This window comes from Callospermophilus lateralis, chromosome 2 (assembly GCF_048772815.1).
Source record: "Callospermophilus lateralis isolate mCalLat2 chromosome 2, mCalLat2.hap1, whole genome shotgun sequence".
Taxonomy (NCBI): domain Eukaryota; kingdom Metazoa; phylum Chordata; class Mammalia; order Rodentia; family Sciuridae; genus Callospermophilus; species Callospermophilus lateralis.
The window spans coordinates 110852686-110880593 of NC_135306.1; the positions used below are offsets into that span (position 1 = coordinate 110852686).

Genomic DNA, 27908 nt, shown 5'->3' on the forward strand with positions numbered 1-27908 from the left:
CCAAGATACTTGTGTTTTCAACTGACTTTCTCCCAGAATAGACTTCCCCCTGGAGTAAGTGTGCTTTGTGCAGTTGAGCCCCATTATGAAGGAAAACAATGGCATTAAGGTCTTTAACTCAATTTTTTATAAGTTTGGTTGGGATGAAGCAATTTTCTGAATTTCATCCAGTCACTTCCCTGTTTATTCCAGTTACTGGGAAATGATAACCTGAGTTTCTGAAACTGCATACAGGACCGGGGCCAGACTATAGTGCTTCCTGATCTTGACAGGGCTAAGTTCTTAATACCATTCCCAACTCCATTCTCATTTCATAAAGCCTGTTGGGATAGGAGCTTATATCTAGTTAACTGTCATGCTCCACAGTCTTTAGCATATGGCATATGGTTAATAAATCTGTTACAAAGTAATCCTTCGAAGATTATGAATTATACTGATGGCCCCTTCTTAGGGCACTGGAGGTAACATGTAGGTATTAAGGTAGGGGAAGGAGCCTGCTTTAAAACCAAAGGAGTCAAAATGCCTGCCTAAGAAAATTAGATTCAATTATAATTATTAGAATAAAATTTAAGCAGAAAGCTTTGTGATTATATTAAAAGAGCAAACTGGTCCATTTGTGAGAACATGCTTCCTGCTTCATATTTCAAACTTTTTAAAGTACACTGGAGTTGCGAATTACAGTAAATATTGAATGTACATCTGTGTTGGGATGATCCTGAGTGGTAGCAATGAGGTGAGTTTGGGGAATAACTATGAGGTGCAATTGACTTGCCTAACTGAAAGCTTCAGAGGTGGGAAGACTTCTATTATAACATAGTCAGTATACAACACTCTGTAGCCTGTCAATTGCTTATTGCACATTGTAGGGAAGGTTGTCAGCTTAAATGTTAGGCCAGTGGTGTTTTAAAAATAATTTTAAAATTTAATTAAAATTCTTTTTGGTTATACATGATAGTAGAACGTATTTTGACATATTATTCATACATGGTGTATATTCCCATTCTTGTGGTTGTATATGATGTGGAGTTAACACTGGGCATGTATTCATATATGAACATAGGAAAGTTATGTTCAATTCATTCTACTGTCTCCTATTCCCATCCTCCCATCCCTTCCCTTCATCCCTCGTTGTCTACTCCAATGAATTTTTGTTCTCTTTCCCAACCCATTGTGTGTTAGCATACGCACATCAGAACATTCATAGGCCAGTAGTATTTAAGAGTACTTGACTTTATTCTTATTTTTAAAATGTTATATATTTCTCTTAACAGCAAAGTAGTTTACAACTGTGAAAAGAGCCCGTGCTTATTTTGTGTGTTGGAGTTGAGTTTGGTAACTTTGATGCTTCTGTTAACTGGTCTATTAAGTGGGGATACTAGTGACATCTGCTTCCTAGGGGTTTTATGAGGAATAAGTGAGGTAATTGTGAAGTACTTTATAAATATGTTCTCTCATAGAATTCTCACAAAAATTCTAAAGTCTACTTTAAGTTCTTTCTGGGAAAAAGTGGCTACAAGTAAACAAATTATGCCCATTTTACAGATAGGGAAACAGCCTTAGCAAGGTTAGGTAATTTCCAGAAGGAAGTGTAGCTTTTTGAGGCAGGCTTCAAACTCATGCCAGTCAGACTCAGAAACCTGCATTCTGAATATTTTTAGCACAAGTCTATAATTACTGTATTTATTATTATAACTGCAGGGAGACAGCAGAGCTCAGGCCTTGCCACTGGGCACATACTAATCTGATCCTGCTTCACTGCCCTGTGTTGTAGGGTTGGGTAGTATCAGGCTAAGGCTGTCAGTGGGTGAAATGGTTGGAACTGAAGAAGACAGTAACAAGAAAGAGATGGACTGATGAGGCTATAGGGAGTATACTGCCGATTTTCAGTGAAGCAGAAAAATGAGACATTTCAGTTCAGTTTAAGATAAACCAAATTGGACATGAAGTCAAGTCAGCTTTCTGGAGAACTTTGGGGCCCTCTAGCTAGGTGTCCAGTGTCTCTGTCTCTGTCCAGTGTCTCCTTCTCACAAGCCCTCAAGAGACCTATCCTGCTTTCCTTTCTGGGCTATGCTATAGCCACCCAGCATAGCCCAGTAGTTAAATGTTCCTGCTTTGGGCTGAGGGTGTGGCTCACTGGTAGAGTGCTTTGCCAATTGCAGTGAGGTTCTGGGTTCAATTCTCAGCATCACAAACATCACCCAAAGACATGCTTCAAGGCAGTGATCTCCAAGCCTGTTTGTATTAGATAAGTGAAGAATGTTTTTGAACATGCATCCCAAGAGGGGAGTCTTCATTTTTAAAGTATGATTGTGGCTCAGCGGTAGAGTACTTGCCTAGCATGTGTGAGGCCCTGGGTTCGATCCTCAACATCACATAAAAATAAATAAATAAAATAAAGATATTGAGTCCAACTACAACTAAAAAGTAAATATTTAAAGAAAAATAAAGTATGACAGTGCCTACTTGACAAATAGCCGAAAATAATGCAAAGTTTTAAACATGACACAAAAAAGAGCTCCAATATTTTACTTCAGAAAAAAAAGTGGATTCTTCTTGCACATTTGGCTATCCTCTGCCCCCAAGAATCATGTTTTAGCAAGTGTGAAGTTGAGCAATTTCCTGCACTTCTCCAAGCTTCAGTTTTGTCATCTGTAACAGGATAACAAAATTGCCTGAGGATTAATTGTGAGGGTTAAATAAGCTAATTAAGATAAAGCTCTTAACTCCTTACAGAAGAAAAGTTTGCCTTTCCACTAAAACTTGAATATTAGAATTCCGTTTCCAGCTTTCTTTATTTGCTATGCTGAAACAGTCCCGTGTCCACCCTGTGCATGCAAGGTAAGCACTCTACCAACTGAGCTATATCCCCAGCCCATGTCCATTAGAAAAAAAAAAAAAAAAGTTTTTTCTTAGTTGTAGATGGACACAATACCTTTATTATTTTATTTATTTTATTATTTTATTTATTTATGTGATGCTAAGGATCGAACTCAGTGCCCCACCCGTGCAAGGCAAGCAAGCTACCACTGAGACACAACTCTGTTCCCTCCATGTCCATTTTATTGGCAACATTTTACATAGTTTCCTTCAAGAGGTAACTATGGCTACCAATAATATCAAACGTGGGGGAAGTTACACATGTTTTAGAAACCTACACATTTTTAGAGTCATTATATTGAATTCTGAGTTTCTGACTTTCTCTTTCAAATAGTACCTGGAAGCCTACTGGAGCAGATTCCAGTCCACCCAAAGATGTTTATAACTAGTAAAAATAGCTCAAAGTGGAACAGTAATATTATTTTAGTCCTCACAACCATTCTGAGTTCTCCCCATTTTGTTAAAAAACTTGCCCGAGGTCCAATTAGGAAGTTATGTGCTCGTATTCAAATCTGGATCTGCTGCAACTCCAGAACCTACATTCTTCACTGAAGCCTCTGGGGACAGGTCTTGTTTAGATCGATTTGTGGCCTCACGCTAGGACAGCGCTGTGCGTCGGATGGATGAACGGATGGAAGGGCAAAGAAGAAACAAGGTTGTGTGGTGGAGCGGATACTGGAGGCGTGCACCTTTCTCTTTACACTGAAATACATCTCACTCGTCAGACTGGCAATTCCAAGCCTACTCCATCACTTCCGCTTCTGGCTCCACCTACTGGGCCACCGCCGTCGGTTTCGCGTTCAGGAATTTTGTCCCCAGCGCCAAGCCGTATACCCACCCTCGCCGCTGCCATGGCGGCAGCTCCGCCGCTCTCCAAGGCTGAGTATCTGAAGCGTTACCTGTCTGGGGCAGATGCAGGCATCGACGGGGCTCCCGAGTCTGGTCGCAAGCGGCGTAAAAAGCGGCCAAAACCTGGCGGGGTTGGCGGCAAGGGGTGAGTTCCTGGCAGGGGCGGGGCCTGTGACAGCTCGCCGCCCCCTCACCTTTCCCAACTCCGCCCTCCGCCTCCCGGTTCCTCCATCCTGCCGGCGCGTCAGTCTCATTGCGCTGCGACCCCTGCTTAAGCTCGGGGTCCCACTTGGACTGCGTCAGGCTATCCTGGCCTCTGCCTCCTCCCGGCTTACACCTAGCGCCTCTGAGCAGCTGCATGTGTTAAAGCCAGACTGTAACTTCCTTTTTTTCCCGCCTTTGTAGCCTTCCGTCCTCTAGAGATTGAACGTCGTGCCTCCGAAAATACTCTAGCTAGTTCAAAGCTTCTGTGCTTGGATATTTAGGGCCCTGCCTGTGGGGGTTCCTAAATCCTAGGGACTCTTATCCCGATTCGAAGACCCATCCATGATCGTGTCTTGTTACTATTAAATGTTATCATTGACGGAAACATTTACACACTTGTAATGAGCCAGGCACCTGAGAAATTTGAAATATTTGAACTTAACTTACTATCAGAAGTAGATGATATTATTCTCATTTTCAAATGAGAAAATTTCGTGACTCAGCGTACTAGTTTAATAGTACCCCCTTCCCCAAATTCTCCTTAGTCCAGAACCTTAAAATGACATTATTTGGAACTAGGATCTTTGCAGGTGTGATCAGTTAAGATGAAATTATACCTTATTAAGATGGGTACTAAATTCAGTATGACTAGTGTCCTTTTAAGAAGATGGAAGTTTTTCACATACAGGGAAAATGGCCATGTGTATGTGGGAGCTGAAATTGGATTGTATTTAAGCTGAGCCAATCCAAGCAAGGTCTGCCTGGACTACCAACCATAAACTGAATGAGTAAAGTTCATCCTCAGAAGGCTTCCTAGGGACCATGGCCTTTTATAGACACCCTGATTTTTAATTTGATTTTTGATTTCAGCTTCTAGCCTTCAGAACTGTGAGAAAACACATTTGTCTTTTTTTTTTTTGATACTGAGGATTGAACTTATGGGCACTTCACCATTGAGCTATATCCCCAGCCATTTTTATTTTTCATTTTGAGACTGGGTCTCAGTAAGTTGCTTAGGGCCTCCCTACGTTGCTGAGGTTGGCCTGAATTTACAGTCCTCCTGCCCGGGCCTCCTGAGTTGCTGGGATTACAGGTGTGTACTGCTGCCCAGCCATTTTTGTCATTTTAAGCCATCCAGATTGTGGTACTTTGTTATGGGCAGTCTTAGGAAACTAATACACCCAGTAAAGTCAAATAGTTCCACAACTAGTCTGTTTTCTTTACTGGTTTGATTCTTGCTTTATTCTTGCTTTCTGTTTTCTTTCTCCTCTGATTTGTTGTGTATTCTTTGGGAGCAATGCCATGCTATGAAAATAGTTTGAGCTTTGGAATCAACACGTCCATATCAGAGCTTGAATCATATCTGTGCCACTTTATTAAGCTTTGTTGCTACTGGCAAAATATTTCATCTCTTTGAGTCTCAGTTTCCTAATCTTTAAAATGAGAGTTAAAATTGAACAGTACTACTTAATGTTAAATAGTTGTGATTAGAGTTGTTTTCTCAAGTGCCCCTAACTTTTCAAATAATAACTTTTCCCATCACAGTTTGTTTGTCTAACAAATATTTAATAAATGTTGTCATTCCTCGGTATCTTCAGGGATTGTTTCCCAAAATCCATGAATATTCAGGTTTCTTGTGTAAATGTAGGATACATTTATATATATCCTACACAAATCTTCCTATATATCAGAGCATCTTTAGATTATTAATAGTACCTAATACAATGTCAATGCAATGTCAGTAGTTGTTCAGAATTATTTAGGAAATAGTGACAAAAAGTCTCTACGTACTCAATACAGATGAGGTTTTTTCCTGAGTGTTTTCAGTCTGTGGTTGGTTGAATGCAAATGCAGAACCATTGATATAGAGGACTGATTGCAGCTATTATGCCAGTTATTGAAGGGTTTTGAGGATATCTCTGTGAATAAGAACACCTTGGTCCCAGTTTAATGAAGCTTAGAGAATACAGGCTTTATACAAGTAATTGATTTCATTATTTTGGAAAAATATAATGAAAGTATCCCAAGGGTGTAATAGAAGTTTTTTAGTCTAAGAGTGGGAAGAGGGTAGGCAAGGAAGATATGTGCAAGGAAATTATATTTATGCTTGGACCTGAAGAATGAGTAAGAGTGCCTGGTAAAGAATGAGAAGAGTAGGTCAGGTAGAGGGAAGGAACTGCATTTGTGAAAACTGACATAGTAAGGAATTTGGCTTATTTCAGGCATCAAAAGATGACTAGTAGTGAATTGAGGGGGCAGTGGCAAGGGATGAAGTCCATATAGACAAAGACTAGATTGTGCAGGATTTTGAAGCTTATCCTAAACCTAACAAATAAGCGTTCTTTAGGTTGGCATCCCAGAATGACTGTTCCTTTTTGATCTATTTATTGTTCCCTTTTAGAATGCGGATTGTTGATGATGATGTGAGTTGGACAGCTATCTCCAACACTAAACCAGAAAAGGAGGAAGAAGATGATGGAGATTTGCCTGTGGTATGTATTTCTTGGTTATACCTATTGTCAGCACTTTGAAATGATGTAAGCTTCTCATTTGCTTCCCATTGCAGGATATATTTATAGAGAAGGAAGCTGAGCACAGAGAGAAGAGGTGACATTTTCCAAAGACCTTTTAAATGTAGTCTTTTTTCACGATGCTTATGCATATGGTTCCAACTTTTTAATTTATTTACTTTGCAGTGTTGTGAAAGTGATATATGTTAAATAGAAACTGAATTTTGAATATTGAATTTTGATTTTTTCCTGGCCTAGCACTATTCATGTATGATACTATCTCATGATACTGGATAATGGCAGAGAACCACAGCTTCCAGTCAGCCATGTGATCACAAAGAGAATTAAGCAATCCTCTACAGTATATTGTGTTGCTAAGTTCAAATGTTCAGTGGGTTAGGTGTAAATATATTATTAAATATATTTTTGACTTGAGATAGTTTCAACCTATGATGGGTTTAAATGGATGTAACCACATTTTAAGTTGAGGAGCATCTATACACTGACTCCTCTATTTATGGGAAGCTCTATCAGCCTGCGGATGAGCAAAGAGAGAGGCGGAACTCCTCAACATGTTGACTGACCCATAATTAGTATTATCCATGGTTCAGTTTGTTGGAATCTACCTTAAAACAATGTTTAGATTCTATTAGAGGAAAATTTTTATTTGCTCATTTTGTTCATTGATTTAACTAAGCTTTAAAATTGGGTACTCTTGCCTAAGTACTGGAGATTTGTAGATGAATAGAAAATACTGTTTGTACTTTAGAGGTTATATTCTAGAATGAGAGGCTGTATTTCATATAATTTCAAACAATAAAATAAATTCCATATAGGCAGCAAACACCATTAGAGCAAAGGGGAAATAGGGCATTTTATATTCCACTGGGAGTCATGAAAGAGTAAGGATCTGAATTGAGTTTTGAAGGATGAATAAGAGCCAGATGGAGGAAAACATAGACCAGTAACCTCCCATTAGTATATTCATGGAACCAATGCTGATAATTTCTGAGAAACAGGTAAAAAAGAAAGCTGTTGATAGGCTGTATTATATTAAAAGATGGTAAAGATGGATTCCAGGGCAGTATAAGTTCCCAGTGAAATTCTAAAATGGATTTTTAAAAGATGGCTTGTTAGTAATTATAAGTGAAATAGTGATCATAAGGAGCCAATTTAATTTTAGTCAGATCACTCAAATCTAATATTTACAGCATTTGTTTTATTAGAGCAATATACATTTATTATAGAATGTTTTGGGATATAAGAAAGCTTAAAGTATTAAAAAGAATGTAATAATCACTTGTACTGTGTCCATTTGGAGACAACTGCTAACATTTGGATGTGTAGCTCTTCAGGTTTTTTTCTCCTTATAGATTATACATCCTTGCATTTTATTTATTTTTTCGTACACAAATGGGATTATATTGTACAAATAGTTTTGGAGCCTACACTTTCACTTAATATTGAAGATATTTTAGTTAGACTTTAAAGTATTCTTTTTGATTTTTAATGGTTGCAAAGTAGTTCTAAATGTTTTTATTTTAACCTGTCCTATTTACTGGACACATGGGTTTTTTTCCCCCAGCTTTAAAATATTATATTGGTTTGATAAATCTCTTGTTTATAAAGAAGTTTAGGAATCCATTTTTTTTTTTATTTCTATAAAATGAAATTAAGGGGTCAGAGGGAATGGCCCTTTAGAGCTGTATTCCCATATTGCTTTCCAATAGCTGTTACCAATTTACTCTCCCACTAGGGGTATATGAAAATGCTGGGTTTCCCACGTCTTCAATAATTTTTGGTAAACAACAAAAGCAACAGCCAATCTACCAATATTGTAGGTGAACAATGGTATTTAGTTTCTTTCAATACTACTGAAATAAGTAATTATTCATATGTTTTTTGGGCATTTGTGTTTTGTGAATTTCCTCTTTGTCTAATTTTTAGGAAATTGAAATTTTGATTCTTATATTGATTTATTTAGTATTTATGTAATAATATTGAGAGGATGTTTTATCATTGCCCTTTCATTTTTTTTATAAGAAGTTTTATTTTTTCTGTAATAAAGCCTATTAATTTTCTTTTATAATATTGCCTTTTGCTTTTATGATGGCTCAAAACCCTAAAAAAGGAGGTTTTCAGCACAGTACTCCCTGCACTGATTAAAACAAATCTTTATTATTGAATTCATTTTGTTTCTGTAAGATCACTACCACCATCACCAATAATGTTAAAAATAATTATGATGACTATGGTAGCACTGGCACATAAGAATAACTAGTAGTAGATATAATTTTTTGAGGACTTACCATGTATTGAGTTCTGCTAAGCTTTCATGAGTAATCTCATTCAGTCCTCATAGGATTCTTTTGAGTCCTGCTTTTACAAATGAGGAAACTGAGGCTTGGAATAATTTGCCAAAGATTGCACAGATGTTAAGTGGCAGAGCTGGGGATTTTGATTTTAGTTCATCCTGAAAGCCTATGCTGTCCATGCCCAGAGAACGATCTCAAAACAAAGTTATGTGAAGAATGATAGTAGGATTTTGGGAGAAGAGAAGTAGTAGAGGGGAATTATGACCTGGATTTAAATTCTAGTTTTACAACTTGTTAGCTTGTGACATTGAGAAAGTTACTTAACTACGAGTCACAGTTTGCTGGTCAATGTCCTAAAGTCTTTCTTTGCAGGGTTATTGTGAGAAATGAGTGAGATGATATATAAGTACAAAACACAATGCCTCCCAAGTAGTTGCTACTTTGTAACTAGAATTTATTAGAGAGCCATCTTTGAAACTCTTTCATGTGGAAAGGGGATCACTTGCATCAGAGGTCAGAATTAGGATTGAGGAAAAGAAGTTACAAGAGGGTGGATCAATAAAAATAATAAAACCAAGAATTTTCTAACACTGCAAAAATGCAAATGGGCTTCCTTGTAAGATAATGAGCTCCTGGTCAGTGAGTTTCCTGTCAGGGAGGGATAGGGCAAGCAATCATTTATTAGGGATACTTTGGAGAAGATTCTGATTTGTTTGGCAGTATGGAGGATATCAAATATGGTTTTAATCCTGTAAAAATTATATAATTCTGTGTACATATCAATTGCTCCCTTTGGTTGTATTCAAGAAGAACTAGTATCATGACAACCCATAATAAGGAAGGTCTCATAAGGGCCCAAAATTCTTAATTAGTGATAGACATGGCAGTGAGGCAGCCTGTTTTTTTACTCTGAATGTAAAAGTATAGAAGAAATTTAATTTTAGTGTACAAGTGGCAGCTGTGTATCTGGAGGGTTAATAAAGAGGCTTGTAATGAAAGAAATGAACCTTTGAAGGGAAATTGACTAGTTGGGGAAAAACCTACAATTAAGCCAGTACAGTGGCAATTGGATGTTTGTGGAGCAAACATTTGAGGACCACTGTATGCTTCTTTAAGATCACTTCTCATGGGTATATGTGCACTGTGTATGTTGGGAATGGGAGTGGCTATAATTTCAGGTTCTGAAGATGGTGGAACTCTCTGGCTACAGATTGAATTTATTCAACATAGGTCCTTACTCCGTAGGTGGCTGAGTTTGTGGATGAGCGGCCAGAAGAAGTAAAGCAGATGGAGGCCTTTCGTTCCAGTGCCAAATGGAAGCTTTTGGGAGGTGAGTTACAACAAAACATGAATCTAAATTTCCCATTTATAAGATAGGTCTTTCTTTTCTGGGAACTTTTATTTTTAGAGGAACGCATAGTTTGTTTCAGTGTGTCATTGATCCTAAAAAGTATCATGGGAAAAAGAAAACAGGACTTCTTCAGAGGTAATTAGACATGGGAAGTTGGAGACTGGGTATCCCTCTTGCTCTTATATTTTTGTATTAGGGCTGCTGAGGTCAGAAGGTCCTCATTTGAAGATCTTTCAGCACCCTGAGGAACAGAGTTGGGAGAGTTCAAATGCTTCTTTCCTTTTCTAGAATGAAGCAACCCATGTATGGATCAAGTACCAATGTTTTTGTCCTTTTGATTTGTTTTAGTAAATTTCTCCATTCTTCCCTTAAATATTGGCATTTTATAGTGCATTCTCCTCTTCTTGCTTACTCTAGACCTGCTCTCTAGGCTCATAATTTAACTTCCTATTTAAAAAGTTTTTTTTTTTTTTTTTTTACAGTTCTTAAGAATTGGTTCATATCTGTCTGGGCAGAGATAACTTCTTCTTTTTCCTCTTTTTTTAAAAGAAAAGGTTTAATTTGGCTCACAAAGGGCAAAGACTTCTTATTTGCCATGGTATTCTCTTTGCCTAGCATAACGAGGTGCCCTTAATAAATATTTCTTTTCCATTTGTGTACAATATGTCAAAATGCATTCTACTTTCTCATATGTCTAATTAGAACAACAAAAAAATTCAAAGATAACCAATTAAAAAAAATGACTAAGTAAATAAATATTTGTTGATAGACATATGATTCTTGCTTTTGTTAAGTTGCCCAGGCTGGCCTCAAATTTGTAATCTTCTGGCCTTAGCCTTCCTAGTCACTGGGATGTGCCTGACAGGATCTTGTTTCTGTATAATAGTTTAACTCTGCTGATGTTTGTTCCTTTTCACATGTAGTGAATATTCTGCCTTTTCCTATAGTTGTATTTTCATTTTTTCCATAATACTTTTTCCAGGAAGAATATTCTGGTCTCTATATTTACAGGTCTCAGAAGTGAAAAACAAATAGGTGCATGTGCACCCCCCGCCAACCCCGACACACGCACATACACAGAATCCTTTTTCTTCTGCCTCACCTGCAGTTGCAGTACTCCATCCCAATCTTATTATAGAAAATATCCTCACTGATCTCTGTCTGTACTCCCTTTTTATAATTATCCTGTCAGTTATCAAGTTCATGGATTAGGTTATTGTCAGTTTCTCCACTAGCATCAGTCCTTTACTCTTTAGAGTGAATTCTAATCAGATAGGCCTGTTCCCCAAAGTGAAGGAGCTGACTTGGTTTAATTCATTCATTTAATAAGTATTCATTGGGTCCTACATACTTTTTATTTGTGTTTGGGCCATGGAACTCAATGTTAAGAAATAGGGGGAATGGAAGAGCTGAAATTTAGAAATGTCCCAGTTGCTATAAACATTTCATTCTGTGAGACCTTTGAAAGTTGATGGTCTCAAACAACTTATTTTTTCAACTATGTATTTTTAAAGATTTCATATGAACTCTGGTGCCAAGTAGATCTGGATTTGAGTGTTTACTCCTTTACCACATGTTAGCAGTACGACTTTGGTAAATTATTTAGTCTTTCTGACTATATGACTATCAACTTCCTCATCTATAAAATGGGAATAACAATATTTATCCCCTTGGCTTTTTGTGAGAATTGGATGAAGTAATGTAAAGCATTAGCACACAAATGATCAGTAAATACTTTTTTTTTCTTCTGGTGGTTCCCCCCCGTTAATAAGGAGCACAATGACATGGGTTAAATATTTAATAGCATTTCATTTTGATGTGCACAGGTTTAGTCACTTGGCCTTTTGAATGAAGACTGAATACAAACTATAAATTAGACTAAATACATACTAGGAGCCACTGACTGGGAACTATGCACAAAAACGATTTGGGAAAGAAATTGGATTAGAAGACTGGGGTTCTAGTTTGTCTTTTCCTCTTGGTAGCTGTGACCTTAGGTACGAAATTATTTACTTCCTAGCCAGATGTGGTGACACACAACTGTAATCCTAGCTGTTGGAGAATCTAAGACGGGAAGATCGAAAGTTCAAGGCAAGCCTTGGCAATTTAGCGAAATCCTGTCTTTGAAATAAAAAACAGAAAGGACTGAGGATATAGCTCTGTTGGTAGAGCATTCTTGTGTTCAGTCCCTAGTATCTCAGAACAAACAAATGAATAAACAAACCCTAAGAAATCACTTAGAGGCTTTTCTTTGTTTCTTTTTTTTTTTTTTTGGTACTGAGATTGAACCTAGGGGTTCTTAACCATTGAGCCCCATCCCCAGGCATTTTTTATATTTTATTTAGAGACAGGGTCTTGCTGAGTTGCTAAGTGCCTGGCTAAGTTGCTGAGGCCACTTTGAACACTTGATCTTCCTGTCTCATCCTCCGGAGTTGCCGGGATTACAGGTGTGCGCCACTGTGCCTGGCATGAGCCTTTTTAAAAAATGTCTGTAAAACAAAGATACTTGCCATGCTTACCCTACAGGTTATAATATAAAAAGTATATTTAAAATGCTTTACAAATTGATGATGTGGTAGGCAAATAAGAGGAGTTATTCTCAAGATATCCATGAGTGCTGGTTTGTTATCACTAAGCAAGAGAGCTGTGCAGACCTTTTGAACATTCTGAGTAGTTTTGAGATGTGTGCTGTTGGGGCATTTTTTGAAACTTTGGGTGTTAGGGGTGGACCGAGCATTTGTGAGAATCTGACTTTTTGCTATTTGTGTTTAGGTTACAGTGAAGACGTACCCTCACATAGACATTTCCATCTTGACACTCTGGACCCATCTCCTAGGCGGATCCGTCATGACACCCCAGATCCATCTCCTCCTAGGAGGGCCCGTCATGACACCCCGGATTCCTCTCCCTCTGGCAGGGTCCATCATGATACCCTGGATCCATCTCCTTCTAGGAGGGCTGGTCATGATACCCCCGATCCATCTCCTCCTAGAAGGTCCTATAATGACACCCCGGATCCATCTCCTCCTAGGAGGGTCCGTCACGATACCCCGGATTCTTCTCCTCCTAGGAGAGGCCGTCATGATACTCCAGATCCATCTCCTCCTAGGAGGGGCCGTCATGATACTCCAGATCTGTCTCCCCCACGAAAAGCCTGTGATGACTCAGACATAACTCCTAACAGGAGGGTCCGCCATGACTCCTCAGATACTTCGCCCCCCAGAAGGGCCTATCATGTTTCTCCAGATCCTTCTCCCTCCAGAAAGCCTCATCATAATTCTTCAGGTGTATCTCCTAGGAGAGTCCATCATGATTCCTCAGGTATCTCTTCCTCCAGAAGGGCCTGTAACAACTCCCCTGATACATCCCAAAGTAGGAGAACTTTTGACTCCTCAGACACAAGGCATCCCAGGAGGGCCCACCACGACTCCCCTGATTTGGCAACTAATGTTGCTCATTTACTGCCCAGAACTAAAAGTAATAAAGCTCCAGAAAGATCTTCCAGTAAGACTTCTCCACACCAGAAGGGGCCAGGACCCTCTCATCCATCACTCTCAAAGAACATCAAACATGAGTGTGACTCGGATCTCTCTCCTCCACGAAAAAAACAAACGAAAGCCCATTATGGAGATAAGAAGCCACTTGATTCTAAAGGTGAGCATCTGACTGCCCCTGGGAGGGGCTTAATTCTTTTGGGTCTTTCTTTTAGATCTTTACTTGCTTTATTGGAATTTGCTTTATGCAAATAGGTTTCTTTGGAAGAGTTTTAAAAAGTTGAGGGGCTGAGCTCAAGGGAATTGAAAAATTACAGTGATGGGAAGGGAAATATTTATATGTCATGTTATTTACTCTCCCTACCCTATATAAGAGTACTACATATTTCTTGCAGAAACCTTAGAATATATAGAAATATATAATGAAGCAGAAAAAATGTGATACAGAATCCTGTCACTCGGGCAGTCATGACTAGTGTTGTAGCCAGAGTCTTTGGGTTTTTTTTGGGGATGCATTTTTGATGTAGTTGACTCCTGCTGTGCAAAATATATCTCATATATAATATTGACTACTCTTTTTGTTTAACATAATCTTCAGGTCTAAAAATACCTCTGTGTTGTTGTAATTTTTAATGGTGTTATGTTGTATAAATTGACTTAACAATTTCCCTTACATTACATGTGTACAGGTTTAGTCACATGTAATGTAATATCAAAAAAGGGCTGGGGATGTGGCTCAGTGGTAGAGTACTTGCTTAGCATGTGCAAGACCTTGGTTTGATCCCCAACAATTCCAGAAGAAATAACAACAAAAAGACCCCCCAAAGTCTGTTCCTAATAGTGCATATTTATGGTTATTTCTTAGTTTTAGTTTTTGTAATCCTTTAATGAATATCCTTATGTTTAAACTATTGTCCCTTTTTGGATATTTCCTTATCTGGGTCTGTATAGATTTCCTAGAAATCTAATTGCTTCTATATAGGTCTCTTAGAAAGCCAAGAAGTTGATTTACTAGGTCAGAAGGTCTGATTATTTTCAGACTGATGAGACATATTGCAGTTTTGTTTTTTTTTTTTGGAGGGGGTGGTGGTGGTGGTGATTTGTGATGTTTTTATCTAGAACTTAAGCTTGTATGATGAAATTTTTACTTCATTTGTTCCTAAGTACAATTTTAAGTTTAAATTAAAATACTTCCATATCCTTTAGTGTGAGAATGTCAGAATATATTCTAGGTATTCCTGGCTTTTGCCACACCAGAGAGAGATGACTCCAAGTTGTCTTACCTGTTTCCTTGGGTGGGATGGGGGTACCACAGATGAGTGTATTAAGATCTCATAAACTTAGCACAGTTGCTAGTTACTATTTACTTGGTAATAGAACCCCTCATTCTGCCTATTAGTTTTTAAAGTTGTCACTGACTTTGTTCTTCCCTGTCATCCATCCATACTTATGTTTTGGTTAGTAATAGTTCCTCACAGGGGTACCAAATAAATATTGTACCTTAGCTTGGTAAAGGGGGTTATCTTTTTTTCTGTGTTTTGTTTGAGATCTAACCCAAGGCCTCGTGCATGCTAGGCAAGTGCTCTGTCATTGAGTGCTATGCCATAATTTATTCATTAATTTTTAGGCTCTTTTTCCAATCTAGGAAATTTCATATATGTCACCTAGGAGACATCAAAATCATGCACTGGATCTTCTTCCTATCCAGGTGACTACTGGAAAGCCTCTGATTCAGATCTTTCTCCTCCACGGCATAAACAAAGTTCAGGGCACCAGGATTCTGATTCAGATCTGTCACCTCCACGGAATAGACCAAGACACCGGAGTTCTGATTCTGACCTCTCTCCACCAAGAAGAAAACGGAGGACCAAATCTTCTGATTCTGATCTCTCTCCACCTCGAAGGAGTCAGCCTCCTGGAAAGAAGGTAGGGATTTCCAGATATCATACTCTTTTCTCAGAGAAACTCCTCTCATTTAACTTTATATCAGTCAAAGAGAATCAAGCCAGAGAAAAAGTGGGGTAGGTTCTGGTATAGTATAGAAAATCTTAGTTAAAGGGTCTCCTGAAGCTTTCTTTCTCTCTGAGGGCAGGACTGGCTATAATAGCCCAGACTTGTAAACACAAAGCATGATGTTTTGAAAGTTTCAGATTTCAGAGCATTTTGGGTTTTAGGCTTTTGAATTAGAGATGCTCAGCACCAGATTCTCCAAGAGGCTTCAGCCTTTTTGGCTTTATAATTCCACAAATCTCATTTTAATAGTTCCAGAAAAACTTGGACTGAACACTTTACCACTGAGTGACATCCCCAGCCCTATTTATTTATTTATTTTAAATTTTGAGACGGTCTTGCTAAGATGCTGAGAGTCTTGGTAAGTTGCTGGGGCTGGCCTGGAACTTGGAATCCTTCTGCCTCAGTCTCCCAAGTTGCTGGTATTATAGGCATGTGCCACTGCACCTGGCTTCCTGTTTTCTTAAGAACAAAATGAGGATGGTTGTTTGCAGAGTCGAATTAGGACAACAAACCTTGTGTCAGACTAATTGCACATTTGAATCCAGCTTCTAATTATCTCTGAAATTTGGGCAAGATGCTTGATAACTCTAAGCCTCAGCTTCTACATCCATAAAATGTTGGTAATGCTAGAATCTACTTTATAAAATTATTTGTAAGAATTAAATGAGTTGGTGGAAGTAAAACTTATAGCACTGTACAACAAAGTAAGCATTTGATATTGATGATTTATCATTATAAATTTATTATAAAGTGAACTGTAGGCCTTTGTATGTAGAGCTCTGGATCCAGGTCTCTATTCTGTCTTTATATAGAAGCACTTAAAATATGGAATTACTTTTATAAATTATATTGTCTGGGAAGTCAATTTTGTTTTAAACCTTAATAAAACTTGATAAATTAGCACAAGAAAACCCCACATGAACCCTGTGTAATTGTATTGTAAAGAACACTAGTAGTAGTAAAGGAATCGCACTTATGAGTTGGTTAAAAAACAGAATGGGGGGCGGGGGCTGGAGTTGTAGCTCAGTGGTAGAGCCTTGCCTGGCATGTGTGAAGCCCTGGGTTCAATCCTCAGCACCACGTATAAATAAACAAATAAAATAAAAGATCTATTGGCAACTTAAAAAAAAAAAAAAAAAAAAACAGAACAATATAGCCTATGGTGTACATGTTTCTCTCATGGCAGACTTGCTCAGGTAAATTTCCTCTGATGAAGACTGAGAAATTGGTCCTGGCTGGTTAGACCAGCCTGTGCCTAACTTTCTTTAGAGGAACAAAGTAAGGTCTCTATTTCAGTTGAACCCTTTGATGTTTTATGTGTTATTTAGTACATACATAATCTGATATTAATCAAATGTAATTGTTTATGGATGTAATGATATAATACGTACTCCATTTGTACCTTCGAGTTTAGCTTGATGCAAAGTGAAGATTAGTAGAAAATTTTCATTTGGTCATATCTTCTATTATTGTCCTTGCTTGATGATCTTAGGTTTACTTGAATTTGTACTTTAAATGGAGTATTTTTTCAGTGCAGTGTCTTTTGGAGCAGAGGTTGATACAAGTTTCTGGTTAGGTGACCTGAAAGTGAATCTTCATGTGTGCAGTTTATATACTGAAAAGTTGGAAATACAAATGCTTAGCCCCTCCTTTAATATATTGTTGGTTTGTGTTTGTTTACTCTTAAACTTGTTGGTACTATTAAATTTTCCTTGGAATTAGGTCTTATTTCTTTTCTGTGTTGTGAATCCTATGGTCAGTAATCAAACTGTGAAGCTGGAGTTTTTGGTTTGGTTATTGTTGATCATGGACAAAAATGCAACTAATTTTGTAGACCCATGGAGCCTACTGCTACATTGTCTCATTGATATTGGATGCTCCCTTTTCCATTGCACAGGCTGCATACATGTATTCTGGGGCTAAAACTGGGTTGGTGTTAACTGACATACAACAAGAGCAGCAGGAGCTCAAGAAACAGGACCAGGAAACCAAGGCTTTTGAAGGTAAAATTGTTGAAGTGTAGAGTCCAACTAGGTTCATGTAGCTTCTCTTCTTTTTAAATATGGCTTATTGATTCTGATAGTTTAAATTTAATTGCTATTAGATTTCATTTCTGGTTATTATGCATATTTTAATCTATGGTAGGTCCAAGTGATACTTTTCTTCGTAGAAGATGTCAGTTCTCAGGACCATCCTCAATATATACCTCAGTGTTGGTAGGAACTAGTGGGAGGGGGGAAGACTGCAAAAGTTCTTAAACTGGATCACAAATCCAAGGCAGTTGATTGCATCTGATAGAATGTTGTTCCTAAATATTAGCCTTTTGATACCTGGCATTTATCTTAAAAAGTATAATTTTCCTTTGTAGCTGAATTCCAATTTGCTGAAACTGTATTTCGTGACAAGTCTGGTCGGAAGAGGAATTTGAAACTGGAACGTCTAGAGCAAAGGAGAAAAGCAGAGAAGGACTCGGAGAGAGATGAGCTGTATGCCCAGTGGGGAAAAGGGTAAGGGTACCACTGAAAGGGAAAACAAAACAGCAGTGACTGAAACAAGTCATTTTCTGCTTTTTAAAGCTGTTGTCAGGAAGGGACATTCAATCTGCTGAATTTCCTTACCAAGAGGCTGATATATTCCATACTTCCAGTTGGATTCTGGGAATTTTACCTTTTTTATTATTTGGCCTAGGCTACTACAAAACCAAGGTTCTCTAAATGTAGCATTGTGGTCTGTCTCAGTGTAAGAGTGGAATTGTCAAATAGGATGTTTCTTTTTTGCCCAGGCTTGCCCAGAGCCGGCAACAGCAACAAAATGTGGAGGACGCAATGAAGGAGATGCAGAAGCCTCTGGCCCGCTATATTGATGATGAAGACCTGGATCGGATGCTCAGAGAACAAGAAAGAGAGGGGGACCCCATGGCCAACTTCATCAAGAAGAATAAGGCCAAGGAAAACAAGAATAAGAAAGGTGAGACTAATGGGAATTATCAGAGCTGGATGGAAGTGTCTTACTGAAGATAGAGTCTATGTGCAAAGATGGTTTTTCAGTACAATTTAAAATTCTTCATATTTTTCTGGGAGTTTAGATTCAACACAGTAGGGTTTTCTATATAGAGTTTTTTTCCCTGTTTCTATTCATCTCTGAATATATAGGTAACTAACAACTTTTTTCTCATTGCTCTCTTTAGTGAGACCTCGCTATAGTGGCCCAGCACCTCCTCCCAACAGATTCAATATCTGGCCTGGATATCGCTGGGATGGAGTGGACAGGTAGGCCTATTTCCTACATTTTAATTTTTGTCTTCCACCTCACCCTAACTTTCCCTACTATTCTTTTAAAACCACTCTTTATTCATCATCATTTTGTGTTGTAATCCTAAGGTGAATGATATGTACTTTGCCTGCTTCTATTTCTGAGGTCCACAAATTCTATTTCTCATGCTTGTAACATTCCCCCTCCTCTTTCTTTTTCACAATACTTTTTAAGTTCTGGACAAACAACTGAAATGGTCAAGATAGGATACTCTGTGCTTTGGACATCGATCCCTTTTTGTTTTTTCTAACGTTTAGATGGGATGAGTGATAATTATTGTCCAGAGCCTTCTATACATTATATCTTTAAAACATAGTGCTTGGACCTTTTTTTCCCTTAAAAAAAAAATTATTTATTTATTTATTTTTAGTTGTAATTGGACACAATACCTTTATTTTATTTATTTATATGTGGTGCTGAGGATCAAACCCAGGGCCTCGCACATACTAGGCAAGCACTTTACTGTTGAGCCACAATCCCAGCCCAGTGCTTGAACCTTAATTCTCTTAATTGTCTTAGGAGTAAGTACTGGTAATGTCTCAGAGATCCCTAGACTTCTCTATTCACCTACGCATATATTTTAATTTCCCGTCTGTTGTGATATATAAATTATAGACTTCTGTCTAAAAAGTCACTTCTGTTTACATATTGGATCCCATCTCCTCTTGTCTACTAAAAGCATTCTAACATCTAAAACAATGATTTTCACATATTTAAATCTCAGGATCTCTTGACATTCTTAAAAATTATTGAGGCCCAGCCAGGTATGGTACTGTATACTGGCAATCCCAGCTACTTGGGAAGCTGAGGCAGGAGGATCACAAGTTCAAGGTCAGCCTTGACAATTTATCCTGTCTCAAAATAAGAAATGGAAAGGGCTAGGGATGTAGCTCAGTGGTGGAACACTTGACTAGCTTACACCAAGCCCTAGTATAGCCAAAAACCAAAAAAAAAAAATTTATTGAACATCCCAGAAAGCTTTTGTTTGTGTAAAAATGTAAAATTTATTGAACATCCCAGAAAGCTTTTGTTTGTGTAAAATGGAAATTAAAACTGAACTGTTTAAAAAGTACTTATTATGGGCTGGGGTTGTAGCTCAAGGATAGAGTGCTTGCCTCAACACGTGTGAGGACACATGAGGCCACGGGTTCAATTCTTAGCACCATATAAAAATGAATAAATAAATTAAAAAAGATATTTTTAAAAAAGTTCTTATTAATTCACTCTATAAGCTAGTAAAAGCCATTAAGTATTAATATAATTACTATATTTTTTAAACAAAATAGCCACATTATCCAAACTGAAAAACAGAAGGATGGCATTTATCTACATTTTTGCAAATTTCATTAATTAGTGGCTTAATAGTAGACAGCTGGATTCTGCATTTGTCTATTTTATGTAAGCTGAAGTATAGGAAGAAAATTCAGCCTCATACAGAAGTAATAGAAAAGGAAAGGTGTATTATATTTTTGATACTGCGCAAAAGCTCAATAAGTACTAGTTCTTTTCAGGTTAGTTAAGTGGAATCTAAAACCCTTTCAAAGAACTTTTTATACTGTCTCATTAAAATCCATTTTGATCTTTTTTATACTTTGATTTTTTTACTCATGTATGATTTTATAATAATGTTCACTGGTCATTTGAAAAATATTGGTTTGTTGAGTTTTATAAACCTTCCAAATATTGATATGTATTCATTATACAATATTAAAATTGTTCCTGTTAATATCATCTCTGACTTTATCACAGAAGTCTTTAAATAATGGAAAGCTAAAGAGTTCTTGGTCGGGGCTGGGGATGTGGCTCAAGCGGTAGCACGCTCGCCTGGCATGTGTGCGGTCCCGGGTTCGATCCTCAGCACCACATACAAACAAAGATGTTGTGTCCGCCAAAAACTAAAAAAATAAATATTAAAAATTATCTCTGTCTCTCTCTCTCTCTCTCTCTCTCTCTCTCACACCTCTCTCTTTAAAAAAAAAAAAAAAAGAGTTCTTGGTGATGGTTATAAATTCTAATCTACATTTGAAAGCTTGAATTTTATCCTTGGCAACAGATATTTTCAGTTGTTTTCCTTGAAGTAAAACTCACTTTGTACAGTATCTTTTTTGTAGATCCCATTAGATTTTATATCTAAAAGATCATGACATCTTCAAATACAGATAGTTTTACTTCTTTTGCATTTTGGATGTCTTCTGTTTCATTTTCTTGCTCTGTTGAATTTGTAAGCACTTCCAGTGAAGGTATTAACTAGAAGTAGTAAGAACAGGCTTCTTTGCCTTATTCCTATTCTTAGGAAGAAAACATTCAGTCTTTTACTATTAAATATATTGTAGGTGTTTTGTAGATATCCTTTATCGAATTGAGAAAGTTTCCTTCTATTCCTAGTTTGCTGAGTTTTTTTTTTCCCCCTCAAAATTGTATGTTGGCTTTTATTCAAAATATTTTCTGATTCTCCTTTTGGTTTATTCTTTACTCTATTGGTTATCTAGGAGTGCATTGTTTAATCCCAAATATTTCAACTTTTCTAGATATCTTACTGCTATTGATTTCTAATTTAATTCCATTTTGCTCAGAGGACAGACTCTAATTAATTTTGACCTTTTGAAATTTATTAAGATGTGGTTTATGGCCCGGTATGTTGTCTACCTTGTGAATATTTCATTTGTACTTGAAGAGAATGTATATTCTGCAGTTATTATTATAATACTAATATCTATTAGGTTTCGGTGGTATTTAATGGTGTTTTTAATTTAATTAATGGTGTTCAGATCACTTGTATCATGATTTTTTTTTTTTTTAATTTTCTATCAGTCACTTTCTTGTTTTACCTGGTTTATTGTATTTTTCAACTGTAGAATTTCAATTTGATAGCTTGTATTTCTCTGCTGTGATTTCCCATCTGTTCATTCATCATGGGACATTTTCTTCTATCTGGAGAATACTTAAAATTAGTGCTTTGAAGTTTTGTTTTCTATTCACAATATTTGATTTACCACAGGTTTGGTTTCTGTTAACTTTTTCTTGAATATGTATCATATTTTTCTGTTTATTTACACTTTTGGAATTTTAAAATTGTTGCTGGTATTATATGAATGATAAATTGTAGAGACTTTGGTTTCTCTTATATTACTCGGAAGTGTGTTGAATTTTATTGTAGAAGACAGTTAACATGGACATATTTGAACTCTGGACTCTCTCTTTTGCAGTAGACAGTAGCCAGAATCTCTGCTTAGTTCTTTCACTTTCTAGTGGCTACTTTTTCATCAAGTTGATGATGAGACCTCTGTATGTGTGTAGTATAATGGTTAGCTAAGGATTTGGGTGGAGTTTGTGTATAGAGAAGTGGAGTTTATCCCTTTTGCATTTCCTACCCTTCTGGGATCCACCTCTCTCTAATTTTGTAGATGTTCTGCTACTTTGCACTGACACCTCAAGCCAGTAAGCCTATAGCGTTTGGCCTCTGAACTGAGCAGCGGAGAGATTGCCCTCTGGCAAAAAGATTCCTAAATATCTTCTCATTTTTAGATTTCCATCTAGTTCGTCCACTTTTGGCCACTCTTTCATACCTTCAAATACTTTCCAATACTTGTTTACTTTATCCAGGTTTTATAATTGCTATTTGAGAGTAGGTTAGTCTGCTTAAATTATTCTGCAGTAACTGAAGTCCACCTTCTCACCCTCTGTGGGCCTTAGGCATTATCTTTTCTCCCTTAGGCTACCATTAAAACCCAAGGCTCCAGTTCTCTTATTGGCACATATCCTTAGAGTGGCTATGATTTCAGTCTAGCTGACTACTTTATTTTGCAGTTCACTGTATATAGGCTCTTTGTTTGGTAACTGGAAGATTTTTCAGAATACTAATTTTCTATATAGCCAGAGATAGATCTTCTTATAGCTATAACTCTATAGATATTGCCTAAAGATATGCCTTCTATACTGTTTATATATTTGGATTTTTATTTTTCTTACTCAAAATTTAGAACTCCTCCTTACCTAAGGTTTTTTTTTTTTTTTTAAATTGGTGTTTCATTCTCATCTTTCCCAGTTGCTTTTCTCTATTTCTCATGTTTTGTTTTCTCTGAGATTCCTCCTTTTATTCCTTTGACATTGCATTTTGATCATCTGTCCTCCTCCTCTTCCTCCTCCTCTTCTTCCTCTTCCTCCTCCTTCTTCAGTATTGGGGATGGAACCCGGTATCTTGCACACACTGGGCAAGTGCTCTAGCAGTCATGATTGTTTATTGTTGCATTAACTTCTATAGTTTCATCTCTTTTTGGACCATACTAGAGAATATTTCTGCCACCGATCTATAGAATGTTGCTGTCAGAAAGATCCATAAAATCAATGAAGCTATCCTCTATTACTTATGGAGAAACTGAGGACCAGCTAGATAAGCAATTTATTTAGACTCTTGCAGCTCACCTTCTAAAGCTGAAATTAGAGCCCTAGACTCCTGATTCTTGAATCTATAGCTCTTACCACTATGAGTTCTCTTTCAGTTTGTTTTCTGATTTTGCTTAGGATTTGATTTATTCATGTCTTTTACATGATCATATTATTTTTAATTATTTAAGTATTTATTTTTCAAGACAAAAATTAAAGCCAGGTATGGTGATTCATCCATGTAATTTCAGTGACTGAGGAGGCTGAGGCAGGAGGATCGCAAGTTCAAAGCCAGCCTCAGCAACTTAGTGAGGCCCTACATGACTCAGTGAGCCCTTTCCTGATTGGTGGCAGTGTCATTCATCTGGCTTCTAAATAAAATGTAAAAAAGGATAAAGATGTGGCTCAGTTTTAGAGTACCTCTGTGTTCAATCCTGGTACCAAAAAGAAAAAAAAAAAACAAAAATTAGTGGTTTCCTAGTGCTCTAGAATACCATACATGTTTCTAAGATTGGAGATGGTGCCATTCATAATAAGCTTTCCTGATTCCTAAAGCTTTCCACTACTCACCCCACTTATCCCTTAGGATGCTTGTTATAACTTTTAACAGTTATGTACTAGGTGCCAGGGATTCCACTATTAGTGAGAGAAAGGTCCTGATCTGAGGAGCTCACCTTCTATCTGTGGAAGCAGACAGGTAATTTTAAATGCTTCTTGTTTAGTATTACTTTGGAGGATTTTCAAGGTGCTTTGGGAGCACAAAGGAAAAGTAAATTTAGCCTTGGGAGGATGTGGTCAGGGAATGTTTCCTAGAGGAGCTGTCTTACAGGATGTCAGTTATTAGCCAAGATAAAAAAGAAAGGAAGGATGTTTAAGGAAGAAGATCTCACAGTTCGAAGTCAGGAGGATGGGGAATACCATGGTTTATGGGGTGGGATCATGAACAGTTTACTAGTTGTGTAGCATAAAGTGTGAAATGGAATTGTGTGAGATATATGGAGAGGTGGGCGGTGTCATACTTTGGAATCCTTTCTGAGGAGCATGTTCTACACCCTAGAGGCAAGGGGAATCATTGGAGCATTAAAAGCAGCCCTGCATTTTAGATAGACAAATCAATATGGCAGCAATGGGAAGTATGTGGAAGAAACCAGTTTGGAAGTAGAACAAATATTAGATTGTTGGAGTAGCTCAGGCTACAGGTGATGAAGGCCTGACCTGTGACGGTGCTAGTAAGGAGTAAGTGGGAAAATGGTTAGGGGATAAGATGGTTGGACCTGGGGGACTGATATGCGGAAAAGGAAGGAGGAATTGTTTGGCAACAAGGGAATGTCATCCATTTCCTGAAAGCGAGTGAAATAAAAGCCAGGTTCTAATATGTTAAGGAATGATTGAAAAGCAAAGAAATGGAAACAGTGAATGGAGACAGGCTCTTTCAAGAAGTTTAGATAAACTGGGCAAGGTGGCACATGCCTGTAATCCCGGCTGCTCGGGAGGTTGAGGCAGAAGAATCACAAGTTCAAATCGAGCCTCAGCAAAAGTGAGACGCTAAGCAATTCAGTGAGTCCCTGCCTCTAAATAAAATACAAAATAGGGCTGGGGATGTGGCTCAGTGGTCGAGTGCCCCCCAGTTCAATCCCCCATTCCCCCCAAAGTAGTTTAGATAAGAAGGAATGGGGGTATAGCTTAGTGGTTGAGGGCTGCTTAACATGCACAGATCCTAGGTTCAGTCCCCAGCACATTTGCGTGCAAGTGCATGTGCACACAGAATGAATTTAGATAGGAAGACTGAGAGAATGCTTAGTAATTAGAAGAGATTCGAGGCCTATTCACTGTCTTCTCAAAACTCACCCTTGTATTGGCTTCCATGACACCTACCCCTGATTCTTTTCACTTGTCATTCTTCTTGGCTGCCATTGCAAGCTTCTGTTCTTTTGTGTACCCCTTAAATGTTTCTCAGAGCTGCTTCTATAATTCCATATGTTCTCTCTAAATGAATCTTGCCTAGTCAGACCTTCCAACTACCCCCTATATGTACATGATTTCAAATCTGTATTTTTAGCTCAATCTCGGGTATCTAGTTTCATGATAGGTTCTTCTGTTGATATGCACTTGAGGCCCCTCAAATGCCACATCTTTAAAACTGCACTCATTGCAGCTTCTCCTACTCTGTGCCTGCTCTTGCTCTTGTGCTTTCTTTCCTGATTGGTGGCAGTGTCATTCATCTGGTCACTCAATAATTAACCAGTGAGGCAAATTTAGCTCCTGTTTCTTTATCCTTCTGTATCTAATGACTCAGTAAGTACTGATAATTTTGCCATCCATGTCCTCCTCCTTGTCATTGCTTTCATTGTTTGTTGCCTATGCCCTTCAGTGACCTTCTTGCCTCAGATCATCTTCAGAGTGATTTCGTTGAAATGTCATTTATGCTTCTGCTTTAAACCCATCCTTTCTGGATGGAACTTATCTTTTTACCATGTTCTAAAGCTTGGTATGATTTGGCCTCTGCCTACCTTTCTAGCGTGGACTCAAGGATTCTCCCTTTGTCAAACTTTAGGCTCCAACCATACCAGTTTGGTTTTGGTTTCCTGCAAGTATGAGAGTATTTATTGTTTTTGTATCTTTGCTCTTGTTTATACTGTACTTTGTCCTGAAATGACCTCCTGACTTTTCGGTCCCCTGCCTTCCATCTCCAGTCTTCTGGTTAAGTTGCTCTGTTTTCAGACTTAGCTTAGGGACCATTCCCACAAAGCTTCTCCTGACCATTCTTGTCCATCCCTCATGTCACTTTTTTACCATACCTCCCTCAAGCTGACTGAAGTTCCCATTTCTATTGCTGTGATAACCCCATGCATATTTCTATCACAGTTTATGCCTTTATTTTGATTATTATTTAAATGTCTGTCTCATCCACACTAGTCTGTGAGTTCAACAGGATAGGTGCTGTGTCATACCCATTTTCATATAGTGCCTACAGTGCCTAGTATCTGAGGATAATTCAATAAATAGTTAATGAATGGAAAAAACATGATGGTGGACATCAGTGGAGAGTGAGTTGGGTCTTGAAATGCTGTAATAGCTGTCAAAGAGTAGAGAAGGATTTGAACAAGGACTAAGAAGAGAAGAAATTGTGTATTTTGTCTGTTTGATTCTTTTGCATATGCCTTAAATGTTTTCACATAACTTCTTTACTTTCCTTCCTACTCATTATATTGTGAACTGTTCTTTTTCTTTTAAAATACATGTCCAGTTTAGTGTTCTGGGTGATGAGTATGTCTTTTTTGATTTCAGATCCAATGGTTTTGAACAGAAGCGCTTTGCCAGGCTTGCCAGCAAGAAAGCAGTGGAAGAACTTGCCTACAAATGGAGTGTTGAGGATATGTAACTTCTCTGAGGCATGATGGGGTGCTGTGGATTGTGGTAGTGGGCATAGGACAGCCAGAATCCAGCTGTAACATCTGTCTGTGCACACAGTCATGGTCCACACAGACCAGCAACTTGTCAAATGCCAGTTTTGACCACAGAAGAATATTCAAAACCTGATCTTTGGACTGAGGCACCTGGACTTCATAGGTGTGTCAACACACTCTGTGGCTAGCTTTCATGGAAGCAGTGATTTCTATATCCCAGAGTTTGTTCTTGGCTAGGATTTTTCTTATTTTAATAAACATACATTTATTTTTTTAAAATAATTTCCTACCTGGGTATTATGTTTGGGGAAGAATTCCAGCTAATATTGAATCCCTGGGAGTAATGAATGGTTGGATTTTTCATTAATTTGGAAAACAATGTGAGTAACTTCATCAGTGACACATCTTTTTTTGAGAAAACAGGAAATAAGTATAAAACTAGACCCAGAAATATTGGAAACATGGTGTGTGATAAAGGTAGTGTCACAAATTAGTGGGAAAGAGATGGATAACGGTGCTCAGAAAATTGGCTTGTTGTGTGCAAAAATAAAGTTGGATCCCTACCTCATACCATATAAAACAAAATAAATGCTGAAGCAATTAAAGACCTAATGAAGTGTAATTTAGTAAAGCTAGTAGAGGGTTTGCCTAGCATGTGTGAGACCCTGGGTTTGATCCCCAGCAACAAAAATAAAATAAAGCTAGTAGGGTGTCTGTGTTACATTAGGGTGAAGACAGATTTCCTAAATAAGATCCCAAAGCATAATCCTGAAGATCTGATAGCTTTGATTATTTTATAATTAAAAGAGTTTCTATTTAGCAAAACAGCCACAATCAAAGCTAAATTTGGGAGTGATTAGGAGAAGCTATCTGCAATGCTAAAAGTGAGTAGGAATTGCATATAAAAGGAATTAAATATAGAAAGAACCTGTGTAAATCATGAAGAAAAAGATAACACAAAATAAAAATATGCAAAGAATATGGATAGGTAAAAACCAAGAGAGATATCCAGAATGGTTAATAAGTATATTACCTCACTAGTAATTAACTAAATGCAAATTAAAACATAATTTTGTTAAAAGTTTCTACTTTATAGCTATTAGTTTGGCAAAAATAGACGACTCTCATAAAGAATGAAAACTCACAGGGAATCTAACTTGTGTATTCATTTTGGAGTTCAAATGGACAACATT

At 37.6% G+C, this 27908-nt stretch overlaps 1 protein-coding gene across 1 annotated transcript; it reads left to right on the forward strand.

Annotated features, from left to right (window-relative positions):
• The first annotated feature begins 3726 nt into the window (after window positions 1-3726).
• Window positions 3727-27306, forward strand: Bud13 (BUD13 spliceosome associated protein). Its single transcript, XM_076843733.1, has 10 exons — window positions 3727-3871; window positions 6332-6422; window positions 10001-10085; window positions 12879-13760; window positions 15309-15526; window positions 17511-17616; window positions 17982-18120; window positions 18396-18580; window positions 18801-18882; window positions 26597-27306. The coding sequence occupies exons 1-10, from the start codon at window positions 3729-3731 to the stop codon at window positions 26688-26690; spliced, it is 2025 nt and encodes a 674-aa protein (XP_076699848.1). The 5' UTR covers window positions 3727-3728; the 3' UTR covers window positions 26691-27306.
• The last annotated feature ends 602 nt before the right edge of the window (window positions 27307-27908 follow it).